Source organism: Ipomoea triloba, chromosome 2 (genome assembly GCF_003576645.1).
Source record: "Ipomoea triloba cultivar NCNSP0323 chromosome 2, ASM357664v1".
Classification (NCBI taxonomy): domain Eukaryota; kingdom Viridiplantae; phylum Streptophyta; class Magnoliopsida; order Solanales; family Convolvulaceae; genus Ipomoea; species Ipomoea triloba.
Genome location: NC_044917.1, coordinates 26,094,624 through 26,118,633, shown reverse-complemented (window position 1 = coordinate 26,118,633; position 24,010 = coordinate 26,094,624). Strand labels below are relative to the sequence as shown.

The 24,010-nt window shown below is 35.0% G+C and overlaps 3 protein-coding genes and 1 long non-coding RNA gene across 7 annotated transcripts; 3 read left to right on the top strand and 1 right to left on the bottom strand.

The window, feature by feature from the left end:
• The first annotated feature begins 2,390 nt into the window (after positions 1-2,390).
• Positions 2,391-3,288, top strand: LOC116009703 (MAPK kinase substrate protein At1g80180). Its single transcript, XM_031248824.1, has one exon. It carries the CDS (start codon positions 2,562-2,564, stop codon positions 2,958-2,960), a length of 399 nt encoding a protein of 132 aa, XP_031104684.1. The 5' UTR covers positions 2,391-2,561; the 3' UTR covers positions 2,961-3,288.
• Positions 3,289-4,921: 1,633 nt separating this feature from the next.
• Positions 4,922-8,866, bottom strand: LOC116009824. 4 transcript variants are annotated; one of them, XR_004096857.1, is made up of 5 exons: positions 8,655-8,865; positions 6,665-6,876; positions 5,975-6,066; positions 5,468-5,691; positions 4,922-5,315 (listed from the first exon to the last, which is right to left on the bottom strand). It is a non-coding gene; the product is annotated as an uncharacterized LOC116009824 (long non-coding RNA). The 4 variants fall into 4 exon arrangements; XR_004096858.1 differs by having other exon boundaries at positions 5,468-5,675; XR_004096856.1 differs by having other exon boundaries at positions 5,468-6,066; positions 8,655-8,866.
• A 3,002-nt stretch (positions 8,867-11,868) lies between these two features.
• LOC116009774 (probable polygalacturonase At1g80170) lies at positions 11,869-16,884 on the top strand. The gene is made up of 9 exons (XM_031248903.1): positions 11,869-12,316; positions 13,422-13,550; positions 13,675-13,845; positions 13,977-13,997; positions 14,126-14,333; positions 15,533-15,614; positions 15,694-15,802; positions 16,107-16,223; positions 16,379-16,884. The coding sequence occupies exons 1-9, from the start codon at positions 12,089-12,091 to the stop codon at positions 16,655-16,657; spliced, it is 1,344 nt and encodes a 447-aa protein (XP_031104763.1). The 5' UTR covers positions 11,869-12,088; the 3' UTR covers positions 16,658-16,884.
• Positions 16,885-18,147: 1,263 nt separating this feature from the next.
• Positions 18,148-18,837, top strand: LOC116010674 (pathogen-associated molecular patterns-induced protein A70). The gene has a single exon (XM_031250170.1). It carries the CDS (start codon positions 18,204-18,206, stop codon positions 18,531-18,533), a length of 330 nt encoding a protein of 109 aa, XP_031106030.1. The 5' UTR covers positions 18,148-18,203; the 3' UTR covers positions 18,534-18,837.
• Positions 18,838-24,010: the final 5,173 nt, after the last annotated feature.

Sequence of the window (24,010 nt, the reverse complement as noted above, 5' to 3'; positions counted from 1 at the left end):
GGGGGAAAGGGGGGGGGGGGGGGGGGGGGGGTCTGGTCCGTATAAGGTACAAACGCTGAAGACACGAAGACTCCTCTAGTCAAGTGGTCTGGTCTCCTCCCTCCTGCCGGCATACCTGAGATCAAATCCTTAGTAATAATTTAGCTTTATTTATTTACGTACTAGTCTCTTAGCTTGTCAGTTATTATTTCGAGACGCTGTTTTGGGCCAGTATCTCAAGCTTTGTACGTATTCTTTTTGGGCCTAGAGTCCCGAGCTAATAATATTACTATTTTCTTATCCATGTTCTGTACCTCTATACTCGTTTCATGGTGGACTTGGTTCTAACAAAAGCATCAATAATAATTACAAAATTAACCCTATGATTTTTTTCATTTAACTCTCAATCATTGATATGATGAACCCTAATGGACAGTTATGATACATATAACTGTTTATAGGATGACCATGTTATCATTTCAACCTCAGCTCCTATTTATATGTGAGTGGGGGGTAGGCGATGGGTGATTGGAGAGGACATCACTTTTTGCCCCTAAATTGTTTTATTTTTTAAAATTTACTCCCACTATTAATTGATTTAAACAAATTTAGTCATTCATCAGTTGTCCATTATGTTGCACAATCAGGTCTCTGGTATTGTATAATTATCAAACTCTAAACTCTTTTCTATTTTGACATGCTCCCTCGAAAATTCTTCGATGATGAGGAGATGTTGCCCCTTACAAAATCTTCTTCTTTTTATACCGCTCCTGCAGCTCCACTCGCTCTTCTTAGCTTTTGCTCCCACTTATCGCTATAGCCAAAGAAAACTTTGTAGATCTCCTCTCTCGCTCGGCTGTTATTGACTGGCTCATCTTGTTCAAACAATTTGAACCTTTTGTTCGCCGCACAAAGGGCTTCCACCAAGATGCAAAATAATTATTATTTTATTTAAATAAACCATATTTTAAATAAGTTATATCCCAAATAAAATTAGTCTAACTTATTCATACTAATCTAACTGCATATGTACTACATTATTTTAAGATAAATAGAATCTAAATACAAATAACATAATATTTAATAAGATTAAGCAAACAAATATGACTAATTAATAGAAATTATTAAGTCAAACATCATAAAATAAAGTACAAAAATTGCACTTAAGGTTATTTTTGTCATTTATAATCAATAACTATGGTTAACTTTTCACTCGCTCAGCTCTTTCCATGAGAACGTCATTTTTAACCGTGTGAATATTGATTCTAAATGATAAAAATAACATCATATGTTGATGGAGTTTGACAATTATATAACACTAGAGGCTAAAAGTGCAACGGATATTATTGACAATTAAAAGGCTACAATTGTTTAAATTAACTTATATGGACTAAATTTCCAAATATAAAACTATTTAGGGATGAAAAATGGCGTTCCCCTCCCCCTCCCCCTCCCCCTCCCCACACACATATACATACTCTTACACATATGTATCAAGACAAAATATGTTTGATGTAACATATCTTGATGAGTTGTCTATCATATGTTCCATGTATAGTCCACATTACACAATCTTTTATAAAACAAATATCTTTTTTTTTTGGTTGAGAAATTATTATTTGAATTTTTTGTGAGAAAAATTTCAGTAACATAATTTACAGGCAAAAATCTTATAGTACAACTCTGATCTTTTGATTAACTAATGAATTTTGTACCTTCAAAAAAATAATGAAATTTTAATTAGACAATTAACTAATAAAAAAATTACAATATCATTAAAAAAAAAATACCGCATATTATATGGAGTGCAACTATAACATATATACTTGACATATTGGAGGTAGATGGAAGTAATATTAGCATGGTCCTTATTATAAATCTAGTTGTTTATATTACTTGCATCTACCTCCCTCCAACCCTTTAATATGACAAGTATATGTTACTTTTGCAACCAACCGCATATTATTAGATATATAGATTCTTTATTAACTCAAATAAATGGGGTTACTAAATTCACCGGTAAAAACTGGGTGAAAATTTGGAATCCTGCTAAGAATTTGAAGAGTCATTAATAAACTTTGACTAATTATTGATGGTGAAAACCTCTTGAACGTAAAAGCGTATAACAAAGGATAATTTAGAATCACTTGAGCAACTTAAAATTTACTTTATTCATGAGTTTTGGATAGGTTCATAGAGTTCAGGATATAGTTTGGCGAAGCCGAAATACTTACCTTATTAAATATTTTAAAAAAATAATTTTTTTCTGAAAAAAAAAGTAATTATAGGGGTGAAAAGCAGCATTTCCTTAAAATAATCAATAATTAATATAAATTTAAAATAAAAGTGTTTTTAGATAAATATATGCCGGCTGTTTAGCTGGGTTCCATTTCAAAGAATACTTCTGTGAGTAAACCACCACTCCTCTCTCTCTCTCTCTCTCTCTCTCTCTCTCTCTCTCTCTGAGTGTGTATCTATAGGCGGGCATATATATCTATACAGGCGGAGAAAAGTGAGACGCAGTCCATAAATCCATCCTCGAGAGCGCTAACCGGACGGAGAATTTAAAGATCCAGAAAGTGATGGCTGGGTTACAGCGGTCTGCGGTGTCGTTTCGGCGGCAGGGTTCATCAGGGCTTGTTTGGGACGACAAGTTCCTCGCCAGCTTAGTCAACCAGAAAGAGGAAACCCTAACAGACCAATTACCCGATTCTCAACTCAAACAATCAGAAGAACAATCCAAAGAGCAACCACCGGCGGCGGCGCCGGCAGAGCCAATGGTTTCGTCGAGAAACGCTGGATCGATCCAGAGAAGCCGATCCAACGGAGGCGGGCGGGGATTCCGCACCGGGAAGGTGTCTCCGGCGATAGAGCCGCCGTCCCCTAAGGTTTCGGCGTGTGGACTCTGCGGTCCTTTTGCCAAACAGGAGAAAGGTCGCCGTCGATCCAAGATTCCCGGCGGGAAGCGGAAGGTGCGATAAATTCGTGGGTTTTCCGGTGAGGTCATGGGGATCGGTGAAACATGAAATTCGGTGGTTATTAAGTACATTCAAGGTCGATAAAAACGAGGTGTCAGAGATTTGGAGCAAAAAGACAAAGTTTAAAATAAAATTTACATCTTTGTTGCCTTTCTTTTTCTTGTCATCTTTTTCTTTTTTGTTTATTATTATTATTATTATTATTATTATTATTATTATAATGTTAGATTTTAGAATTTAGTTGTTGTGTATATGATGTTTTCTCCCCCGCACAAGTTGTAAGCCTATAACAATTTTCAATGTACAAACCAAATCTAAGATTCAAAGCTAAGCATCTTATGAAAGTGTGACATTATGTGATCTTTATCTACTCTATTAGATTGTGTTTAACCCTCACCAAAGTAAAATCGAATTTATTTCAATCTAAATATATATCTATATATTTATGATTGATTAGAAAAATACTTAGTGGACCCTATTTTATACCCTCAATTTTTATTTCACCTCACACGTTCTTGATATAGACTCATTATTTACTACATGCATCATAGTAGAACTCGATCAATTAATTATTAGAATCAAACTTGAGTAAAGAACAAGCTTTTTTGGTACTACCTTACTCTAATTATCTTATGGACAAATTAGTCATGGATTAAAATAGCATTTGGTTATGGGATATTTGATCCTGCACCGGAGAAGATATCTTATTAATTAAGGGAGCAATCCCAACCAACTTGGTATTCCAATTGACTTAGTAATTAACTACAAAGTTATTTGTCGACTAGGGTCATATGATGTGCTTCACCCCAAGTTCACATTCAAGTAGTGATTGTAAATTTTTAGTAGATCAATACACAAGCTATAAAACACAAAACACACCTTATAATACTTGAAATTGACATAACCATAACTTATTCTATAAGTTTTGGTATAGATAACTTAATTAATATATATTAACCTACTAATTGTTTTATTAAACAAATAATAAAGGGTACTAACTTTGAAAAAAAAATTAGTCACGAGGCTAGAAAATTGTGCAACGACTCCATAAAAATCAGTGAATTGGTCGGGGCTGGTTTGATCTGATCTTTTAAAAATTAAAGAAGCAATCATATGATGGTTCATGCATCTAGTTAAGCTTTTGCTCCTCTGCAAGTATGGAAACCCACCCTGACCCTGCATATAAAATATTTGCATGCAATGCATGATGCGTCACATCACATCCCAACCAATTATTCATCGTTCATGACTCATGAATACAGCACGGCATGCCCAGTTCCGCGAAAGAGCTCGGAAGGTCGTCGCGTCAATGGAATGACAAAACAACTGAATTGAATTGAGCCAAAATACCTTGCATACATGTTAGCTTCTTAGTGGTTTCAGTAAATGCTTGGGGCCACAATCTCGAAACCTTCCACTTACTTTTAGCTTGAAATTGTAGTGAAAGAGATAGACTATAAGATGTATCTCAATAATTTATCAATTTCATAAGTTCCTTTCGAAAGGAATCGAATCTTACACTTTGCACTCTTTTTCGTAAGAATTGAACTCTGTATTCTATGGTTGTTATCGAATTCAAAAAGAGTTGGCTGCCCGACCAATACTATAAGGGCCCTAATCTTGAGAACTCGCACCTAAAATTTTGATGGAATAGGTTCAATTCATCAGAAGATATATCTCAACAATCTACCAGTATCATACCTCTCATTTGAAAGAAATCAAATCATTCATCCATCGGTTCCCATCAAATTAAATTGAAATTTTTTAATTGACAATTAGTTGATTGAGCTATGTCTTGGGAAGAGACCTTTAAAAGGCCAAGTCTAGTCCTCGGGACAAATTATACCATGGACTAGGATCTACCTTACATTGTGGACAATAGTTTAAAAATAACATTCTGATTATGTACCTGTATTTAATCATTTTTGTACCTGTAAACAAATTGAAGACACATCACATGGTAATTACTAACATATAACATGATAACTATAGACACAAATTGTTAACTACATATACAAAATGTGTTAACTGCAGACACATAATTTTTGAATTAGAGTTCAAAATGCAATATGAACACTGATCCGTGGTATAACAATTGAGCACTTGGTGCCCGGGGATTGTTGGACGGATGCCGATAAAGGGTTTAAAGGACCAAATCCAACCCCTAGCGTCTTGAAAATGTATAGCAGTATAAAGAAATAAAGTTGCACCCTCGTTACTAACTATAACTTTTGGCATAGTAATAAGCGCTTGATCTTCACACGTGATAGTGCTGAATGCGGAAGCTAACAGGAAGCAATGCTGAGGCGATCAGATAATCTCGTGGAGGTCCAACCAGCCGCAAATTGTATGTCCAGTCTATCAGTAACAGAGATTCAAAAAACAAAAGTTGCAAGCAGAATTGTCAGGGACCCAAAAAAATGAAAAAATATTCATGCATCAGATAGCTGGTCTGATGCATAGTATACCAAATAGAGTCTGGCTTCTTTGCCTTATTGTCTCTCATTTACCCGACACACATGTCTGGAACACAAGGTAAGGTTTCAGCTTTTGGCTAATACACACATATGCTGCTGCCAACCTGAATTCTACCAGCTTTCTGTTTTTGGAGCTCAATACTCTGAAAGGTATATTCTATCAAGGGATCTGATCTTTCCATCATAACTTGATTTTGTTGGAGACTTAACAGCATCCAAATACATGAACACCAGCTTCAGCCTTCAGCAATGCAAGTCTTGCAAGACACACAATTAGTATCAAGTATGCCAACATTTACCAAAATGAGTCTAAAGGGTTAGTGAAAACAGCAAATAACAAAATCCCAAATAATGTTTCTGTGTGCACAAATTCAGCAATCAGTAATAAGTTGAAATGTGTAGGATATGGCCTGTACCCACATATACCTACATGTACCAAACCACTTGACTACCAATTAACTTCAAAAACCTGAATGGAAAGGTAGGGAAGAAGAATAAGTGTGACAAAATAATTAAGGGCAAGGTGTGTGAACTCCATACCACCTATATACTGCATATGCACTTTACAATGTCCACTGCAGCATGAACTCTGAAGTCTGAACTGGTGTTGGAGAGCAGCGTCTTCTTTCTGGCTAAATTAAGAAAATACTCAAACTTCAAGAGAATATTTGTGTATAATGGAAGTAACTCTTTATAAAAGGCAAGATAGATGCTCAAGTATTCTGTGATAAGCACTAAAGAAGCAAAACTGGACATGCATTCCTGCAGTGGATATAATATCGATTGCAGATTTGCAGGAATAGAAACCAACCAAAGTCAAGACTGTAATTTGAGGACATAAATTTTAACTTCAGAATAGGTGCTCTCAGAAAGTTATCAATAGTATCTCTGTTTGATTTAATCTAATATGGAGAGTTTTACACTGTCCAATGCCTGTTAGATCAAATGCATTCTCTCTAACATCCTAAATATTACGGAGTATATTATATGCTTCCTCCATAACACCTTAATTAATGGAAGAAAAAAAAAAAAAAAAAAAAAAAAAAAAAAAAAAACAAAAGAGGTTGATCCTACTGTTTAGCATATTAACTACTGTAACTCTGAGCTGCCAATATATAAAAATAAAACATTTCTTACACCATAAGAATGAACTTAAGACTGGACAGTCTATTATTGAGTACAAGAAAGGACATAATTTGGTATAGCTTTCAAAGTTCATGAACTCCCCACCATTGCACAATGATGATCTAAAACTGGTCAGCGCACCATTGCAGAATGATGATCATCAGAGGCAGGCACAAACTAGTAGTGAAGAGAAAGATGCATTGCCTTAATTGCATTTCCCACTTCAGCTTTGTAGATGGGAATATTGTTCCTGCTTACAATCATAAAACCATGCTTGCCATCTCCTTATACTGCTCGAACACCCAATATTCATCAAGCTGAAAAATAAAGAATTACAACCAGCAATTAAGAGAAAGAAATAAAGGGAAATTTGATAATTAGATACAGAAATGAGAGCATGATAGAACAGTGGATTGTTTACTCAAGGAGAAAGAAAGGAAATCAGGACACAAATAGAAATGATAATCAATCAAGCAGCATAATTTCATATTACTAATAAAACATAAGTCATTGGATTGCAGCAGGAAATCAGGGAGGATATTAGCAAGGAATCAGGGGAGGATATTATGCTATTTACTTTCCTATATAATATAAGAGATTATAAATAGGGAGTCTTTCTTAGTGTTGAGGCAGGCAGTAGTAATTGGAAAATAAAAGCTAGTATAGCTGGGCAAGAACCATTTCTTGTTGGAGGATATTTTATATATCCTTGTTTCTTGTTTCTTTTTTTTTTTTTTTTTAATTCAATTATCCTTTGTTCCTTCCTCAACAACTCTTATCTCTAACAGAGCACCTCCAGAGAGATCAAGAATATCCGAATTAGTGACAGACCTAGGATTTTTGTCTAGTGGAGTAAAAAAGTAAAGGACATCTTCATACATCAAAATACTTTGAATACAAAATGATTCAAATACAAAACACATTATAAATCTAAATGGAAAGTTGAATAGTCATGACAAACTATGAGATAGTACTCATCTACGTTCTCTCATATTTTGAAATTTTTGTATGATCTTCTCATTTGGGACAATGTTGAAGGTGTCTTTATCAAAATATGGCACATAACTAATCATGGCCCATCCAACTGCGTAATGAAGTCTTTATAATCTTGACAAGCTTTTACACAAGTCTCGTGAACACTATTGTGTTTCCCCGCACGTGCATGTAACCTCTCTGGTCCTTTTTTCCAATTAGTGAATCCTTCTATAACAAATGATTCGCCCTCACCTTGGTGTCCATTTTTATTTTTGAAAAGATAACATAAAGAATATGCTACATCTTCTGATATCCTATACTCCAACCACTTACTATGCTCTTTAAACCATTGAGGATTGAATTTTCAATTAGCACCTGAAATCAATCTTGTAGGACATGTATAATTTTGAGGTTGGCAAGGACCCTTTTGTAAGAACCATCGCGCACAACATCTCTATCATTGACATGATATTCATAAATGTGTTTTCTTTTAGCTGGATCGACTTCAAGTTCTTCTAAATTTATCTGAATACAGGGACACACATTTGGCTTGGTTGGACTACCTTGACTAGATGATTCAACAAGAGTAGATTTTCTCTTGAACTATTTTTCCATAGTTAAACAATTAGAACTTTAGCATTTTAGAATTATAAACAATTGACATTTTAACAAATAACAAAATTATAGTCCTCACTCCTCAACCTAGAGTCCTAAATAATTAAAATAATGGGAGCAAAAAATAATTAAAATAAAAAGACAACCAAATGAACCACCAATTCAAGTATTCAACAATTACCTGCCATTTTAGTGACATAAAACACGTAAATTTCATATAAATCAATTAATTTAAGCTACTAAAAGCTAGCTTGAACGATCCAACACGGCAACACCTATGACCTAATAATGTCCTAATGTCATAACCAATACGTAATTTATTATTAAGAAAGAAATGCACAATGCGGAATTAAGAATGCAGAAATCCATTTACAGTCCTTCAAGTTAGAAAAAAAGCTAAAAATGACAAATTCTGGATATCTGAAATATCTCAACTCGGTAATAGATAAAATTATCAAAAAATAAAAAATCTTAGAATATGCAGTAATTGAGAGAAACAAACTACCACCGCAGAATTGCCGCCAGAATCGCAGATTGCAGCCTTTGCCGCTAATAACTTATTGCAGATTTGCAGTCCTCTGATGGCCGGCGGCGGCAGGGGCAGAGTCGTCGAAGTCGACGGGGAAATGCGAGTGCAAGCAATCCGGATGAAATGCAATTACTGAGGACATTGGGATGTACCTCGTTTGTTCTTCCAAGTTTGTTAGATAATTCTTGTATAAATATAGGGTGTTTGTAAATAATTTACTCCGTATGAGTTAACTTTTAGTTTATTTCCACGGAGGCTCGAACTCACAATCTCTCGAATGGAAGAGCTTATCTTTTTTTAGCAATTTGGTGTCTACAATGTAGTATTTTTTCATTACTACTTTCTCAATTAAATGAAGCACAAAAAGTCAATTCACCCCATGTGGGAGTGCAACTGGGTGCAGGTCTTTTGGTACTTTTAGATTATCTAATTGAACTTTAATTGTTTAATCAAATCAAACACTAAAATGAATGTTTAGTAAATACTAAATACATAGTAACTTTTTAACTTAACTTATTGATGTTAATAAGTTAAACATGAAAACGTTACATTGAGTAGTTTTTTAGTATTAGTTCATTACATCTTGATTTTTAAAGTTTACTTTACCCTTAATAATTGTTGCTTATTGTAATGTTTATATTTATTTATTTATTATATCAAATATACATTTTAAATATTTAATTATTTTTATGTAATAAAAACACAAATACTAACCAATTTGATTTCTGACTAAATTGGTCAAGTAATTACAAAGTAGTTTGATAACGGCAAAGTTTTAAGTTCAATTTAAAGAGTTCTTTATTGTCCTTTTCAATTTAAGCTGATTAGCTAACAATAAATGAAATTTTTCCTAAATCAAAATTTATTACAAGAAAAAGGGGTAAATAACTATATGTAACTTGTAAAGTTTATGAACTCTAAGGACCCGTTTTGTTGGGTGTAATTTGCTTATAATGAAATTTCAATTCAATGAATTGTCCAATTACGCCGTTTGGTTAGAGAGAATTGCAATTCCACCGAATTGCAATTCCCTCCAAATGTTGAATTGCAATTCATAGGGTACCCATATGAATTGCAATTCGGTGGAGGAGAGGGGCAAAATTATTAGTATAAAGACAATTTTGCCCCTCTAATAATACCCTTTGTCTATTATTATTATTATTATTATTTTTGAAAGAATTATTATTATTATTATTATTACTATTATTACTACTACTACTACATAAGGGCATTTTAGACATTGTATCACTTATTACCTTTCAATTCCTGTAATACTATTCATGCATACCAAACATTATAATTTGAATTCATACTTTATTCCCACCTTATTGTTTTCTCACGGAATTACAATTCATTTTTTCCTAATTTCTTTCTATCAACCAAACGCCCTGTAAAACTCTTCTATTTTTTTTCAAGACAAACAAAGATTATATTAGATCATCACAAAGGGCATTACAAATAAAAGGAGGGACCAAAGACCACTCCTTTCGTTCAGGCATAGAAACAAACTCCCTTGCTAAGAGGCGGGCAATCTGATTCGCAGAACGAAATGCAAAAGAGATACAATAGTGAGCAAAAGAGCTCATAGAATCTTTTACATCAGCCAAAAGCAAATCAAAAGAAGAAACAAAAGCAGCAGACGAGAGCCTTTGGACTACCAAGAGTGAGTCCGTCTCAACATGCAGATGTTCAAGATTATGGTGTTTGAACCACCTTAGAGCCTCCCTAATGGCTAGAGCCTCGGCTTCTCTTGGAGAATAGGAACCATTCCATGGGTGGCTGACTGGAGATATGAAATTACCAAGATGATCCCGTAGAACCCAACCCAATCCCATCCTGCCGGAGTTGACATCTAGAGCTGCGTCCACATTCAATTTATACCACCCCAGCCTCGGCCTACTTCATTTCTGATTGGTTTGCTGCTGCCTCCGATCTTGGTGATCAACCACGTCAGTGCATGCTTTCCAGTCCCTCCAGAATGCCTTGGAGTTCTCGACCACCGCTATAACTGCCAGAGAAATATTCTTCCAGACTTTGTCATTTCTAGCATGCCAGATATTCCAACAGATGATGATGAACAGACAAACCAGTGGGGGTTGCAGAGTACTGAAAATTTGGCCATCCAATTCGAGCAACTCTGGAATTGACCTATATCTGGTAGAGGCTCAAACAAACTCCAGCACTAGGCCCTGAACCTACATTCGACAAGAAGGTGAAAAACTCTTAATATAAATACTTATGAAATAACTGTTTAGCATTGTGCAACATTTGCCATTAGCATTTTAAAGAAAAAAAGATTATTTTTTTAAAATACCCCTAAATATTATTTAAACAAAAAAATTATACTTTCAAAGAGTTTTTATGGCTTAATTTAATGAGGAGCTTTTTCGGCTCCTCAATGCTGCCCATCCACTCGGGTGGACAGCCAGTGGTAATGCATCTTGGAGCCTTGAGGCTCCTATAAAGGCTTCATTTCCACTTACAAAATGGGAGTAATTACTTTATATGTATATTTTTATAAATCATTTTAAGTGTTAAATGCTAATTTAAATAACTAATTTTATTAAATATTTTTTGAGATTATTACCGAAATGGTCTCTCGACTATTGCGAAATTACCAATTTGGTCCTCAACAATTTTTTGTGCTTAATTAAGTCACTCGACTTTGAAAATTTTGACCAATTTGGTCCTCTGTTTATTTTGCCGTTGAACATTCGTTAAAGTCGGGACTAAATTGGTAATTTTGCTATAGTCAAGGGACTAAATTGGTAATTTTGCTATAGTAAGGGACCATTTCAGTGAAAAAATAATTACCAATTTGGTCCCTTGACTATAGAAAAATTACCAATTTGGTCCCAATTTGACGAATGTTTAACGGTAAAACAAACGGAGGACCAAATTGGTTAAAATTTTCAAAGTCGAGGGACTTAATTGGGCATGAAAAATTGTCGAGGACCAAATTGGTAATTTCACAATAGTCGAGGGACCATTTCGATAATAAGCTCATATTTTTTTTTTAAAAAAATGGTTGATACAATCGTTTGTCAAACTCGCTAAAAACTGATTGCGGACATATATCTCTTATCATACTTTTGTGCAGACTTGCAACAATGCTTTTCACTATGGGATAAAATTTTAAAAGAAACATTTAACAACTCTGCGAATAAAGTTCAGAGAATGATGTGACGCTATCAAACAGATTCCCCAAGGTGGAAACTTTCCCGACCTCGCGCTACTAAATAATTTTCGTTGTTGTTATACTTCAATTCAGCGCTGCAAACACGTCTGTCCAAGCTATTCTATGAAGGAGAAGCAATCTTGACAATGGCAGTAGTTCAAAGTATATATTCTGTGCCTGTCTGTCCTCACTTCTCTCCACCTCTATCTATACATATACTGCCTTGAAGAAGATGAGGCTCTTCGAATATTCTTCTTTTTCTTCAAAACCCATCTTCTCTGTTGTCAATTTCTTTGTGTATGGTGCATATATCTTTGCCACGATTGAGAATGCAAATGGCTTCGAAGGTTTGATACAGCTCCCAAAATCTGGGTCCTTTCCTATTAACAAATCTGGACCTCTTATTGTAAATGTTATTGATTTTGGAGCTGTAGGGGATGGCATTACTGACGACACTAATGTAAGTCCTAAAGTTCCTTCTTTTTAAGGTTAATTAATTGCATTTCAGCAGTTGTATAGTTAAAAGATGACAATAATTCTTCAAAGGCAGCATCTTTTTGCTTTGGTAACTCTTAGGTTGCTTGATTAGCATTTTCCAGAATAGTGTAGAGTGTTTTTGTGGAGATGTGCTCCAGATTTTTGAGTAATTGTTGTGCGGCGGCGAGCCAAGTCCAACATCCTCCATCCTCCATTGAAAATATGTGGCTTTGACTGTTATGCAACTATGCAAGTATAAGGAAATAAAGTTGTGTTTTCGTTACTAGTTATAGTGGTAAGGGCTTGGTATGAGAATGCCAACCTCATTGTCAGTGAAGGGTAAAGTACAAATCAATTTTCCCTGAGAAAATCTTATCAGGTCATCCAGATAGATTGGATGTGTTGAGATAAGGGAACTACTTATGGAGCTGCTACTAAAGGGTTCTTACTTCTTAACACAAAATAATTTAGGTTCAGAGTTTTACAAGTGCAATGGCATTTATAAATTATAATTCTTTTACGGCCCATTTATTTCGTTCACAGGAATTTAAATTATTTACCTCAACATTTTTTTGAAGCTGTGAATTCACATGTTTGGTTGGTAAAGAGGATTTTTCCCTAGGAATTTCAATTCCCTATGAAATCCTTGTATTTTTCTTGCCAATCAAACAATGGAATAAGAATTCCTCCTTTATTCCTTTTCCGTGGAATGTAAATTTCATTCCCTGTATATTCCTTAGTATACATATTGTTTAATGTGTTCATAGTTAATACAGTATGGCCACAACTTTTATCAAATATGTAAAATGTTCCCCGAGTCTGGATGGCCAATGTCGACTGACAAAAGAAACTGTGGTTTGTGCAAAGCCTCAAATTACATTCTCTGGCAATGGTTTTATTGGGTTGGACACATATTTACTTTTATTTATCTGATGTTTCATAAGCAAACAGGAGTTATAAAAAATTGATAAACAATCTAAAATGAACTTGTGTCACGAGAAACCTTTAGAAGTTATTTATTGGAATACCATGTCAGTTCAGTGCAGCTATACTTCTTGCTTCAGCTAAAGACCTTTTCATGTTATCAGGCTTTTCAGGATGCCTGGGAAATAGCATGTTCTTCACCGTCTCGAGCAAATATTGTTGTTCCTGATGGACAGTTCATTGTTGGACCAATTAATTTTACTGGACCTTGCACGTCAAAGGTGTCTCTGAGGGTGAGTGGTGATGTGGATAGTTCATCATCTTTTGAAGATTCATTATGCAGTTAAATTTTGGTGTATCTAACAGCATATTTAGCAAAATCATACATTATTCACGTTTTACCTTGTGATAACATAGGTCTTGGGTTGTATTGTTGCACCAGAAGATCCTAAGGTCTGGGATGGTTTGGATAAAAATAAATGGCTCTATTTCGTCAAAGTGAAACACTTGACTGTAGAAGGGGGAGGAACAATAAATGGGATGGGTCATAGATGGTGGGCTGAGTCTTGCAAGATCAACAAAACAAATGTAATTCTCATCTCTCGTTCTGCATTTCAACATGCCATCCTCAACAAAGTTTCTATTTTTATTTTTTATTTTTATCTTTTGCAACCGCACGCACAATGTCTTCAAACTAATTCCATCTTTTCTTTTGGCAGCCTTGTCAACATGCTCCAAAGGTCAGTCTGTGCTGCTTCCCGCTTTTGGTTTGGCATATGTGATATTCCTGCAATTTGTTTTGAATGAAGGAAAGAGTGTTATTTTTAACAGTGTCTCTAGCCTTACTTTGTTAAATTGAACAGTGCAGGCAATGACCTTCCACAGATGTAATTACTTGAGAGTCAATGGCATCGTGATGCTAAATAGTCAACAAATGCACTTAGCTTTTACCAGTTGTGTCAAGGTCACAGTTTCCCGTCTTAAGATCTTAGCACCTTCCGGTAGCCCTAACACTGATGGAATTCATATCAGTGCATCTACACATGTTACTGTCAAGGAGTGCACTATTGGCACAGGTTTGTTGGACATAAGAAGTTATAACATGTGTGCATGAAAAAACTCAGTTTGTGAACGGTATGAGCTCCACAAATTAAGCATGTTACTAAGAAATTAACCTAGTCTTTACAACAGTTGTTATCTTGCTTTCATGCATCATCTCCTGCTTTTTTTTTTTTTTGAGTGACGAGGGAAACCAGCCACTACTCTAGAGTGTACACTGGGTAAACCCCGCCTTGTGATCCTAGCCGGCAAAAGGACCACAAGGAGGTAAACCAGCCTAGGTTGCCCATAACTGACTGACTCAAACCAAGAAAGCCAATAGGCCTCTCCCGTTGGGATTCGAACTTGTAACCTAGTGGTAATCAAGTCAACAGTCTGACCAACTTGGCTAGAGTTGCCCCCATCATTTCCTACTTTTGGAATGACGTGATAGTGCTCTTGCCTCTGTGCAAAGCCTGCTACTGCTGAAGTTGTTGCTGGTTGTGCTTTAGCTACGAGAACTATAATTAATCATAAAAGTCTAAGGATGAGTGTGAAATTCATTTTTGGTATCTAGATGTTCATTTTCTTTGACATTGTTTTAAATACATTATGCCAGACAGTTTGCAGAGTTAATATTCTTTTACATTAGTTGCCTAATGAAGAACTTAACAGAGCTGACAGGCTTCATGCCTGAACCCAAAGCCTCTCTCGAGCTATAACAGAGGCTTTAATTCCTGATTCTATATTTTACTGTGAACCTAAATGGGGGTTTTCACCATTGGTGCTGCTAATGGAGGCTTTTGTGCTGAATCAAAAACCACCATTAGTGCTGCTAATGTGCCAAGATTCTCCAAAAATCGGTTCTACTACAAGAACCAATTTTTTTTTGTTTTTTGGGGGGGGGGGGGGGGGGTAAAAAAAGAATGTGTGCTTGTGGTACACACTGCCTGCCCAGTGGGCGGGTGCATTGCACATGCTCATTGGGTGGGTGGAAGTGCTCTCCAGCTGGCAACCACATCCTCTCTTCCTTCCCTCTTTCAATTTTTGGTGACGTGGAGTGGATTGGCCCCACAAAAATCCATGTACCGTTGTGAAGCTGAGAGTATAGAGATAAATGAGTATTCTGTTGTTGGTGGCGCTTGAGCTATTTCTATACTCTGAACTTTGTATTCACATTCAAAATTTGTGTGAGGTAGTTTCCTTTCTGTAATGAAGATTTGATAAACTGAATCAGGAGATGACTGCATATCCATAGTTGGAAACTCCTCACGAATTCGTATCACAAACATTACTTGTGGTCCAGGCCATGGTATAAGGTATTGTAATTTTTGACTCATTGTCTCTCATCCAAAGCATGTCCGCAAACCTTAAGGTAACAGTGCACGTATATGGCAGTATTGGAAGCTTGGGAAAATCAAATTCATGGGCTAATGTGCATGATGTTAGTGTGAGAGGAGCATTTCTTTCGAATACAGAGAACGGGGCGAGGATTAAAACATGGCAGGTAATTTCTAGTTGAGTAAATTGTCATTGTTGATTGTGATTGTTGACATTTTTCTGTTGCTGCAAGATGCTAACTTTGAGTCGAGTAAATTTCATGTATTTTTGGTCCCTCGTGACACATTTGATCCTCACCTTGCAAAATCATTTCACATTTAGCCCCAAACCATTCCACATCTAGCCTGAATTCAGGCTGAAGTTGAGGACCACATATGTCGCACCGAAACTTATTCTTCTGATCGAGTTTGCTAATATGGGGAAATTCCCTTCATTTCTCTTAATTTGTTTTGTTTTTATATTTTTATCAGGGAGGTAGCGGGTTTGTGAGGAAGATTATTTATGAGAACCTGATGATGGAGAATGTCTCGAATCCAATTATAATAGATCAGTATTACTGCGACTCAGCGAATCCATGTTCAAACCAGGTATTCACTTTTACATATAATCGTTCTGTCTTAGACCCAAACACCAAGTGCATATTCACTCCCAATTCACAAATCTCTCGGTATAATGGCCTGCATAACGTTAAATTCCAAGAACATAGAAGGGGTTAACGAACGGTGTAAACATTTATTTGCAGACTTCTGCTGTCGGTATCAGTAGAGTGTCTTTTGCAAGAATTAAAGGAACTTCAGCTACCAAAGAGGCAATACGATTTGCCTGCAGCGATAGCTCCCCGTGTAGGAACTTATATTTGCAGGATATCGAACTCGTTTCACCCTCTGGTGGGAGTACATCGTCTTTCTGTTGGGAGGCCTATGGCTCCACCACAGGTCTCGTCTACCCTCCTCCCTGTTTTCCTTCTGCTAAAACTATAACTCAACCTGTGATCCAGCACAGCAACCTTACCTCCATGTGACAACCTTTGTGGTTTCTGTGATAATACATGGATTGTCTGTCACATTATGGCAACAAGGACGAGAAAACCGATAACAAGTAGAAGTAAAGATGCCATTTTCATTGATCAACTTCTTGATTTTGTGTTATGGTTGGGTTGTACTGTTGTAGTATAGGAAACATTCTGTGAGTTGTCTTTTAAGTATAATATATTTCACATGGTTGGACCTGAAAGGATGGTCATGTCCAGTGGATGTGCTGTGCCCATACCTAATCTCAGTTAGGCAGTGTTAGGTATACATTTGCATGACTCCATGCTGCTATTCAATACTTCCCACACTTGGCAAGCTTATCTAGTTGGCAATAATAAAAGAGCAATAAGTATTGTCAAAGATTAGCTATACCCGCAGGGTGTGAATGAGATGACACTGGTCTTTTCTGGTTAAACCAGAGGTTTTAGGTATAAACAACATTTATCTCGGTGTGTGGGGTCCTAGGTATACCTGGCATAAACAAGATTAATTTTATCCAAATGTATGTGAACATGCTATTTGATCTTCCCAATGACAAACATGGCGAAGACAAAGGAAGAAGCTTTCGGTGGAATAGCATAGCTTATGCCGCAAGGTTTTTAAGTGACGGTTTAAGCCTCTAAGCCACATTATATTATTCGTGTGGATATTGCCTATTTTTTACGTCTATTTTTGGTCTTACGTAAATACACATAAGATTTCTTTTTTTAGATACAAAGAAAAGAAATAAAATTAAACTACATGCATGAATTTAGGCTAGCTAAACAATTCCTATTGCATCCATTATCAACAGACAGCAGATTCCTTTCGAGGATCATCAAAGACCTGCAATCTAAGTAGGGAGCAGCCAAAGTCAGAGTTCATCTAATCTGGACTACAACCATTTTGGGCGTAGGGAAACTTCGCTTTGTGACCTGACCTTAATTAGCAAAGAGACAAAGGATCACAAGGAAGTAAACTAGTCTAGGTTACGCATAACTGATCGGTTCAAACCAATGTGACAAACTTGTGTCTTTATGGTTACGAGTGTAGATCTTTTGCCATCAATCCCGATCTAATAGATCGATAATGAATAGCGACCACTAGGTGGTTATGACGACATAATTTTTTTTTTGATATATTAATTCATTTCAAAGTTGGATTATTGTTGCATTTTTCGATTGATGCAAGTGATTGTATACTATCATTCCTGAAGAGAACTCGATTAACATTTTCCTTTCCACTTTCAAATTTTGTCCAAACCTAATTTTGAGGATTCCATGGCTCAAAAGTGTTGACTTTTCCTTGAGATCGACTCCATTAGCCTACCCCCACGTGTTGGCGTGTCCATGCAAAATTTTATATATTTCCAATCAGATCACATTGCCATCCAGCTTCCAGTCAATCATACTAACCCAAAATAAATTATTATAATAATAAAATAAAATAAAATTCAACTCGTCACGGCTTCAACCTTCGTCACTATAAATTCAGAGCTAGGCTTCACTTCAATTTCGTCACAACAAAAACAAAACAAATAAATAAAAAGAAGCGGTTATGGAGAAGAACTCCGTGAGATCTGATCATCAATACAATCGGAGCAGCCAGAAGGCCGCCATCGAAGAGGATAGAAGCGAGATTTCAGTTATGGATCTGAGGAAAAGCACTACGCCTAAGGCCGCCTCCGCCGTCGCCTCAAAGAAGCCGGCGGACGCCGCCGTGAAGAAGGCGGTTGCGCCACCGGCAAAGAAGCTGGAACGAAAGCCGACGACGGAAGATATAAACCAAAGCGCGGAAGCATTCATCCAAAAGTTTAAGCATCAGCTGCTCCTTCAGAGGCTCGAGTCCATTGAGAACTACGAACAAATGCTTAGGAGAGGAACATGATAGACACATACATACTTATATGCATATATATACAGGTATTTCCTATGGTGTGAATTGGCATCGGTGAGTAATATATGAGTATTATGAATTTGTGATAATGATACTTATTATATTTAAATATACTATATATGGTTATATTTGTTATTATGAACACCGATGCAATGAATATCATATAAAAATCCTATGGATATGCGTGTGAGATAACACCTTATTTATTTTATTGTATTTTAAGATTATTACGTTGAATTATGTCTTCTTAATATTGAATAGTTTTGTAATAAAAGCAATTATCATCTATTATCACTTTTTATTATTATTATTATTATTATTATTATTATTATTAATTATTATTATTATTATTATTATTATTATTATACATTTTCTTGTTATAATTTCGGTGTATCCTTAATTGTATTAATCTTGTGTAATCGTACAATCATATATTCAGAATAACACATAATAGAGGAGGGAGGGAGAGAAGGAGAAGAAGCAGTTTAACCCCGAAATTCTCTTTCTCTTAATACCTGAATCAATATATATACATACAACTCGGTGGATAATGGTCATAACATTAAATATACTTTACAACACCCTCCTTGGCCATTATCTAACAATATATCTTTATGTCTCATTAAAATCTTGCTAGGAAATTAAAACTCGGTGGGAAAAACCTAGTTGAGGGAAAAGAATACATGATGTATTTCAAAACATGTGTCATATGGAGTTGCCTCACTAAAAACCTTAGGCTAAGAAAAATTAGTGGAAAAATACTTAGCTAAGGGAAACAATCATAAATCAATCATAAACTTTCAGGGCATAATCTTCAGAATAACCAATCATAAATCTTCAATGTATAATCATCAAGATTTTTGGGATATGTCTATTTAATTATTTATTTGTAACTTTCCCCCTTTAATTTGACACTAATATATCATACTCATGCCTTATTAAAAGCCTCACTAGAAAACTCCAATGGAAAAAAACCTAGTGAGAAAAATAGTACATGATATGTATGCATTCATGTGTTGCACTAGTTGCCTCACATTTAATTTAAAAAAAATTATATCAAAAGAAAAAGAGTACATCTGTGGGTCTTCAAGACCCAATCTTCAGGATTATTCAAGTCCAATTTTCAAGATTGATTCAAGTAAATGTCACTTCCCCTGAAGATAACAATCTTTAAAATCTACATGTCCTAATATAATATAATAAAAATATTGTTCCAAGATAAGTGTAAAAAAGAAATATGGTACAATCTTCAAGATTGTCACTAGAGTGAACTTTTTTATATAATAATCTCGTGACTCTTCTAGAGCTCACGCGGGTTGAATTTTGACGTTATATATGTTTTGTCAAAAATTTCTTAAGATACCTATTTATCATTTGTGCAACACAAGCTTTATTGTCCTCCTATAGAACAATGGGGGTAAAATAAAACATAACCAATTTGGGACTTCACATCATGGGGATAAAATAAAACGACCAGTACCCAAATAGCTCATCAAAACGACATCGATCTTGGTTTCTTGTATAAATGTCAAAACCCTTGTACCTCTAAAATACTAGAGGATATGTTATGTTAAACACCATTCCAAAATATCATTGTAGGGGAGCACTAAGTGTTGATAGCAATTTCATCGCAAATACAATATCAGATCGACCTAATTAATGCGATTATGGAACTTCTGGTTCTAAATTGGTGCTCCAACGACAATGAAGTAATTGACTTTTGGTCATTATTCTCTTCGAGTCTAATGGTTCCTTATCTACTTCATATCATGTACTCTTTTCCTCATCACTAGGTTTTTTCCCATTGGATTTTTCTAGTGTGGTTTTTAACGAGGCATGAGTATAATATAGTAATGTCAATGAGGAAAAAGTTGCAAATAAATACTTAAATAGACAAACACCAAAATCCTGAAGATTAAGCTCGGAAGACTTATGGTTGTACTCTTTTTCCCTAAGTTTTTCTCACAGGGTTTTCTTAAGGGTTATGAGGCAACCAAAACAACACATGAATTACCCATATATCGTGTACTCTTTTCTCGACTAGATTTTTCCAACAGGATTTTTCTAACGAGTTTTTAACGAGGCATGATTAAGAAAAAATAATGTCCAAGGGGGAGTGTTATAAATATTATCATTATGTGGACATTATTATGTAACGGTAGTATTTGCGTCTCCATTTATGTTTTCTGTTATGATTTGTAATATTATATATATATATATATATATATATATATATATATATATATATATATATATATTTATTTATACTTCATGCATGTGTAATTTGCAAAAGGATGAATGTTGATGGAATGAAATGGTTATATTTTTGTCTCTCTATTGTTACTATTTTCTTCCCCTTTTCTTTTGTATTGTTTCCATAACGAATTCGACACGTTTCTCCGCTGATGGCTAAGAGCTAACAACAAATAATTACAACAAATAGGAGATAGTCCCAGTGTAACACCCCCCATTTTAAAAATCAAAATATTTAAAATGAAAGACATTTATTTATTTAAAAGATAGAATTGGAATGCGAAGCAGAAGTAAAAATTTGATATAAATGGGGTGCTACCATCATGTTTGGGCTACCAACTAAGTCCAAACGCACATGCTACAAAGGTTCAATCTAGCTACAATATTATACAACACAAATAAAGCTAATCACCTAAAATTACATGAGGTACAATGCGCTCTCAAAACTAGCCACTTACTCTAGTCCTGAAAACAATAAGATTTCAAGCACAAAACAACATTAGTATAAAATGCTAAGTACGGTTTACTCCGCCCCGTAAAATAAATACCTTTTTAGTTTAGAAAATAGATATACTTTGTAAATAGGTTTTCGTACTTGATAAACCACAGTTTAGAAGCATTTAGCCGCATATTATATTTTGAGAGAACATCTTCAAAAGAGTTTTCAAGGAACTTTTAGACAACACTTCACCAAATAAGAGGATTTCCAAAGACTCAACGAGTGTAACACACACCAAAAGCAAGAGATTTCTCAAAATAGGAATTTATAATCATTTTTCCCACAACACTACACACCTTACTAAAATAGGGTTTTCTTAAAGACAACAAATGAGAACTTAGCTATAACCCCAAGTATTAATAACCACCACTTTAATTTAAGTATGTTGTGAAATTTGTGTCATTGTTTTTTACTTTGGTAAGTTTGGTGGTTGTGAAATTTGTGGCATTGTTTTTGACTTTGTTAGGTTGAGATTAGAGATGTATTATCTGATTGTTTTGCCTTGGTTGGCCCCACCCGGCTTCTTCCCATCACGCGCCTCATATTGTCTTGGAAGATTGGTTTGTGGTAGTCATAAGAAAAAAGTTTTTCAGCAGTCTAATTGGTTTTGTGTTTAAGCCAGATGAGATGTAATTAGATAGCCACATCCAGTTGTGATCAGTGAACTTTTAGATGATCTACCACATCCGATCTACATCACTGTGGTATATGTGGTTTTAGACTTAAGCACATATAGATCGAATGGCATGCATCCAAAATTCCAGCTATGAAAATGTTTAATGGAAGTGGTATGCAAATTCAAATGAATGGAATGTTGGAAATGCTAGCTTTATTTGAGGAAGGGCCGATCGAAAAATTGGGTTGGAAGATCTGCTTCTTAGGCGATCATCAGCTTTTATTCTATCTGTATCAAATCGAGAAGATCAGAGGGAAGTATTAGGATAGGCAGTGCAAAGCTTATATTGCATCTATATATAGTTTTTCTTTCCCCTGTTATTTTGCATCAACCCAAAGTGGAATTTTGGCTGCATTTCAACTATAGCTGCGCTGCAAGCCCCCTCTCTGCAGACCCAAAAAAGAGAGTAAGTTAAAGAGCTTTGGTAATTATTGGTTAAACAAGTTTGCTTTGCTTGCTGGTAAGACAAGTTTCATTAGCTCTGTGACTTATTTCTTAGTGACCCCTTCTATCCTGCTATGACTAAATAAAATGTCTGCACTGCATCAACATGTTGTAAATGACAACCCAAAAAAAAAACAAAACAGGCCAGGTTGGCAATTTTCAATTTCTTCCGTCTTTATTTCTTGTTGACAATCAATTTTTGGAGGCAAAATAAGTCCTCAAATTATTCAAAAAAGTTCATGATGAAATGCCACCTATAATAACCAAAATAATAATAAAGGCATTTTATCGAATTAGAATAGGAAGTAAACCTCGCCAAAGTACTATACGGTCGAAACTCCGGCATGATGATATTCCAACTATTGATTTCCATGCTAAGTAGTAGATCGCATTTTTATTGTATTTGTGTCAACCTTCTTGCTGTTTATGCAGCAATTAAAATATATGCCTTTATCTAAGCCATTGATATTGTTCCACATTCCTATCAACGTTAGTGGAGGATCTTGGATCAAAACATAATCGATCTTCTCCAGATTGAGAACGATTCTTAAATTTTGGAGTCAATCAGTGAAATTTGATCCAATAAGTTTGTTTTCTTCAAGTATTTTTGACAAAGGATTTAAAGCCATTTTAAAATAACATTAATTATTAGACACCATTTTTTATTAAACTATTCGATTTTCGATTATATAATCAAATAGTACATCTTACTAAATTTTTCGAATCCTGCACTTCCCAAGCAAGATACGGAAATCTCATTGGAAGATTTCTAATAGGTAATCGAGATTTTACAAATTTATCTCATTTCTCACCTTAAAAGACATCTTGGAATTTAAAAAATTTGTAAGTGGCCAACTTTTGTCAATACATCTCATGCATGATTTAATTTTATTAAACTTGAGCTCCATGGCCCATTGAACCTCAGCTTAAAGGGCATTTTAGCTCAATGGACGCAGTTAAGTCAAATCCACCATCCTGATAACAAATAGAGTTGAACCTTGACTTTTCTCACCTTTAGTGGTTTCTTGAAAAGCAAAGTTTCTAACTGTCACCACATCACATGTTTAAAATAAGAAATCAAAATATTTTGGCTAAAGTGTCATCTAGCACCATAAACTATATCCAATTATTCATGCTGCACCCTGAACTTTCATATCGTATATATCGAGCCGCAAACCAAAATAAAAAATTCACCTAGAACTTTTAGCAGGTTTCAGGTCTTCCTGCTGACATGGCGCAGGTTTCCAAGTGATGTGGCATTTCTTTTAACCTTATGTTGTCTATGTAAACATTTATATATTAAAAATATTTTTTTTAAAAAAAATACAAACAAAAAAAATTAGCATTTCTATAAATTTGGAAAATTAAAAAAAATACTAAACAATAAATTAGCCAAAAAAATATAAATTCTGAAAAAAAATTTTGAAACATTGGAATTGCAAAATTGAAAAGTATACATTATGAAAATAAAGAGAAGAAAATTATGGTTATTTTAATATAATAATTTTTTTTTAATTATAAACATGTAAACGCTTACATGGACAACATAAGATTAAAAGAAATGCCACATCACTTGGAAACACGCGCCATGTCAGC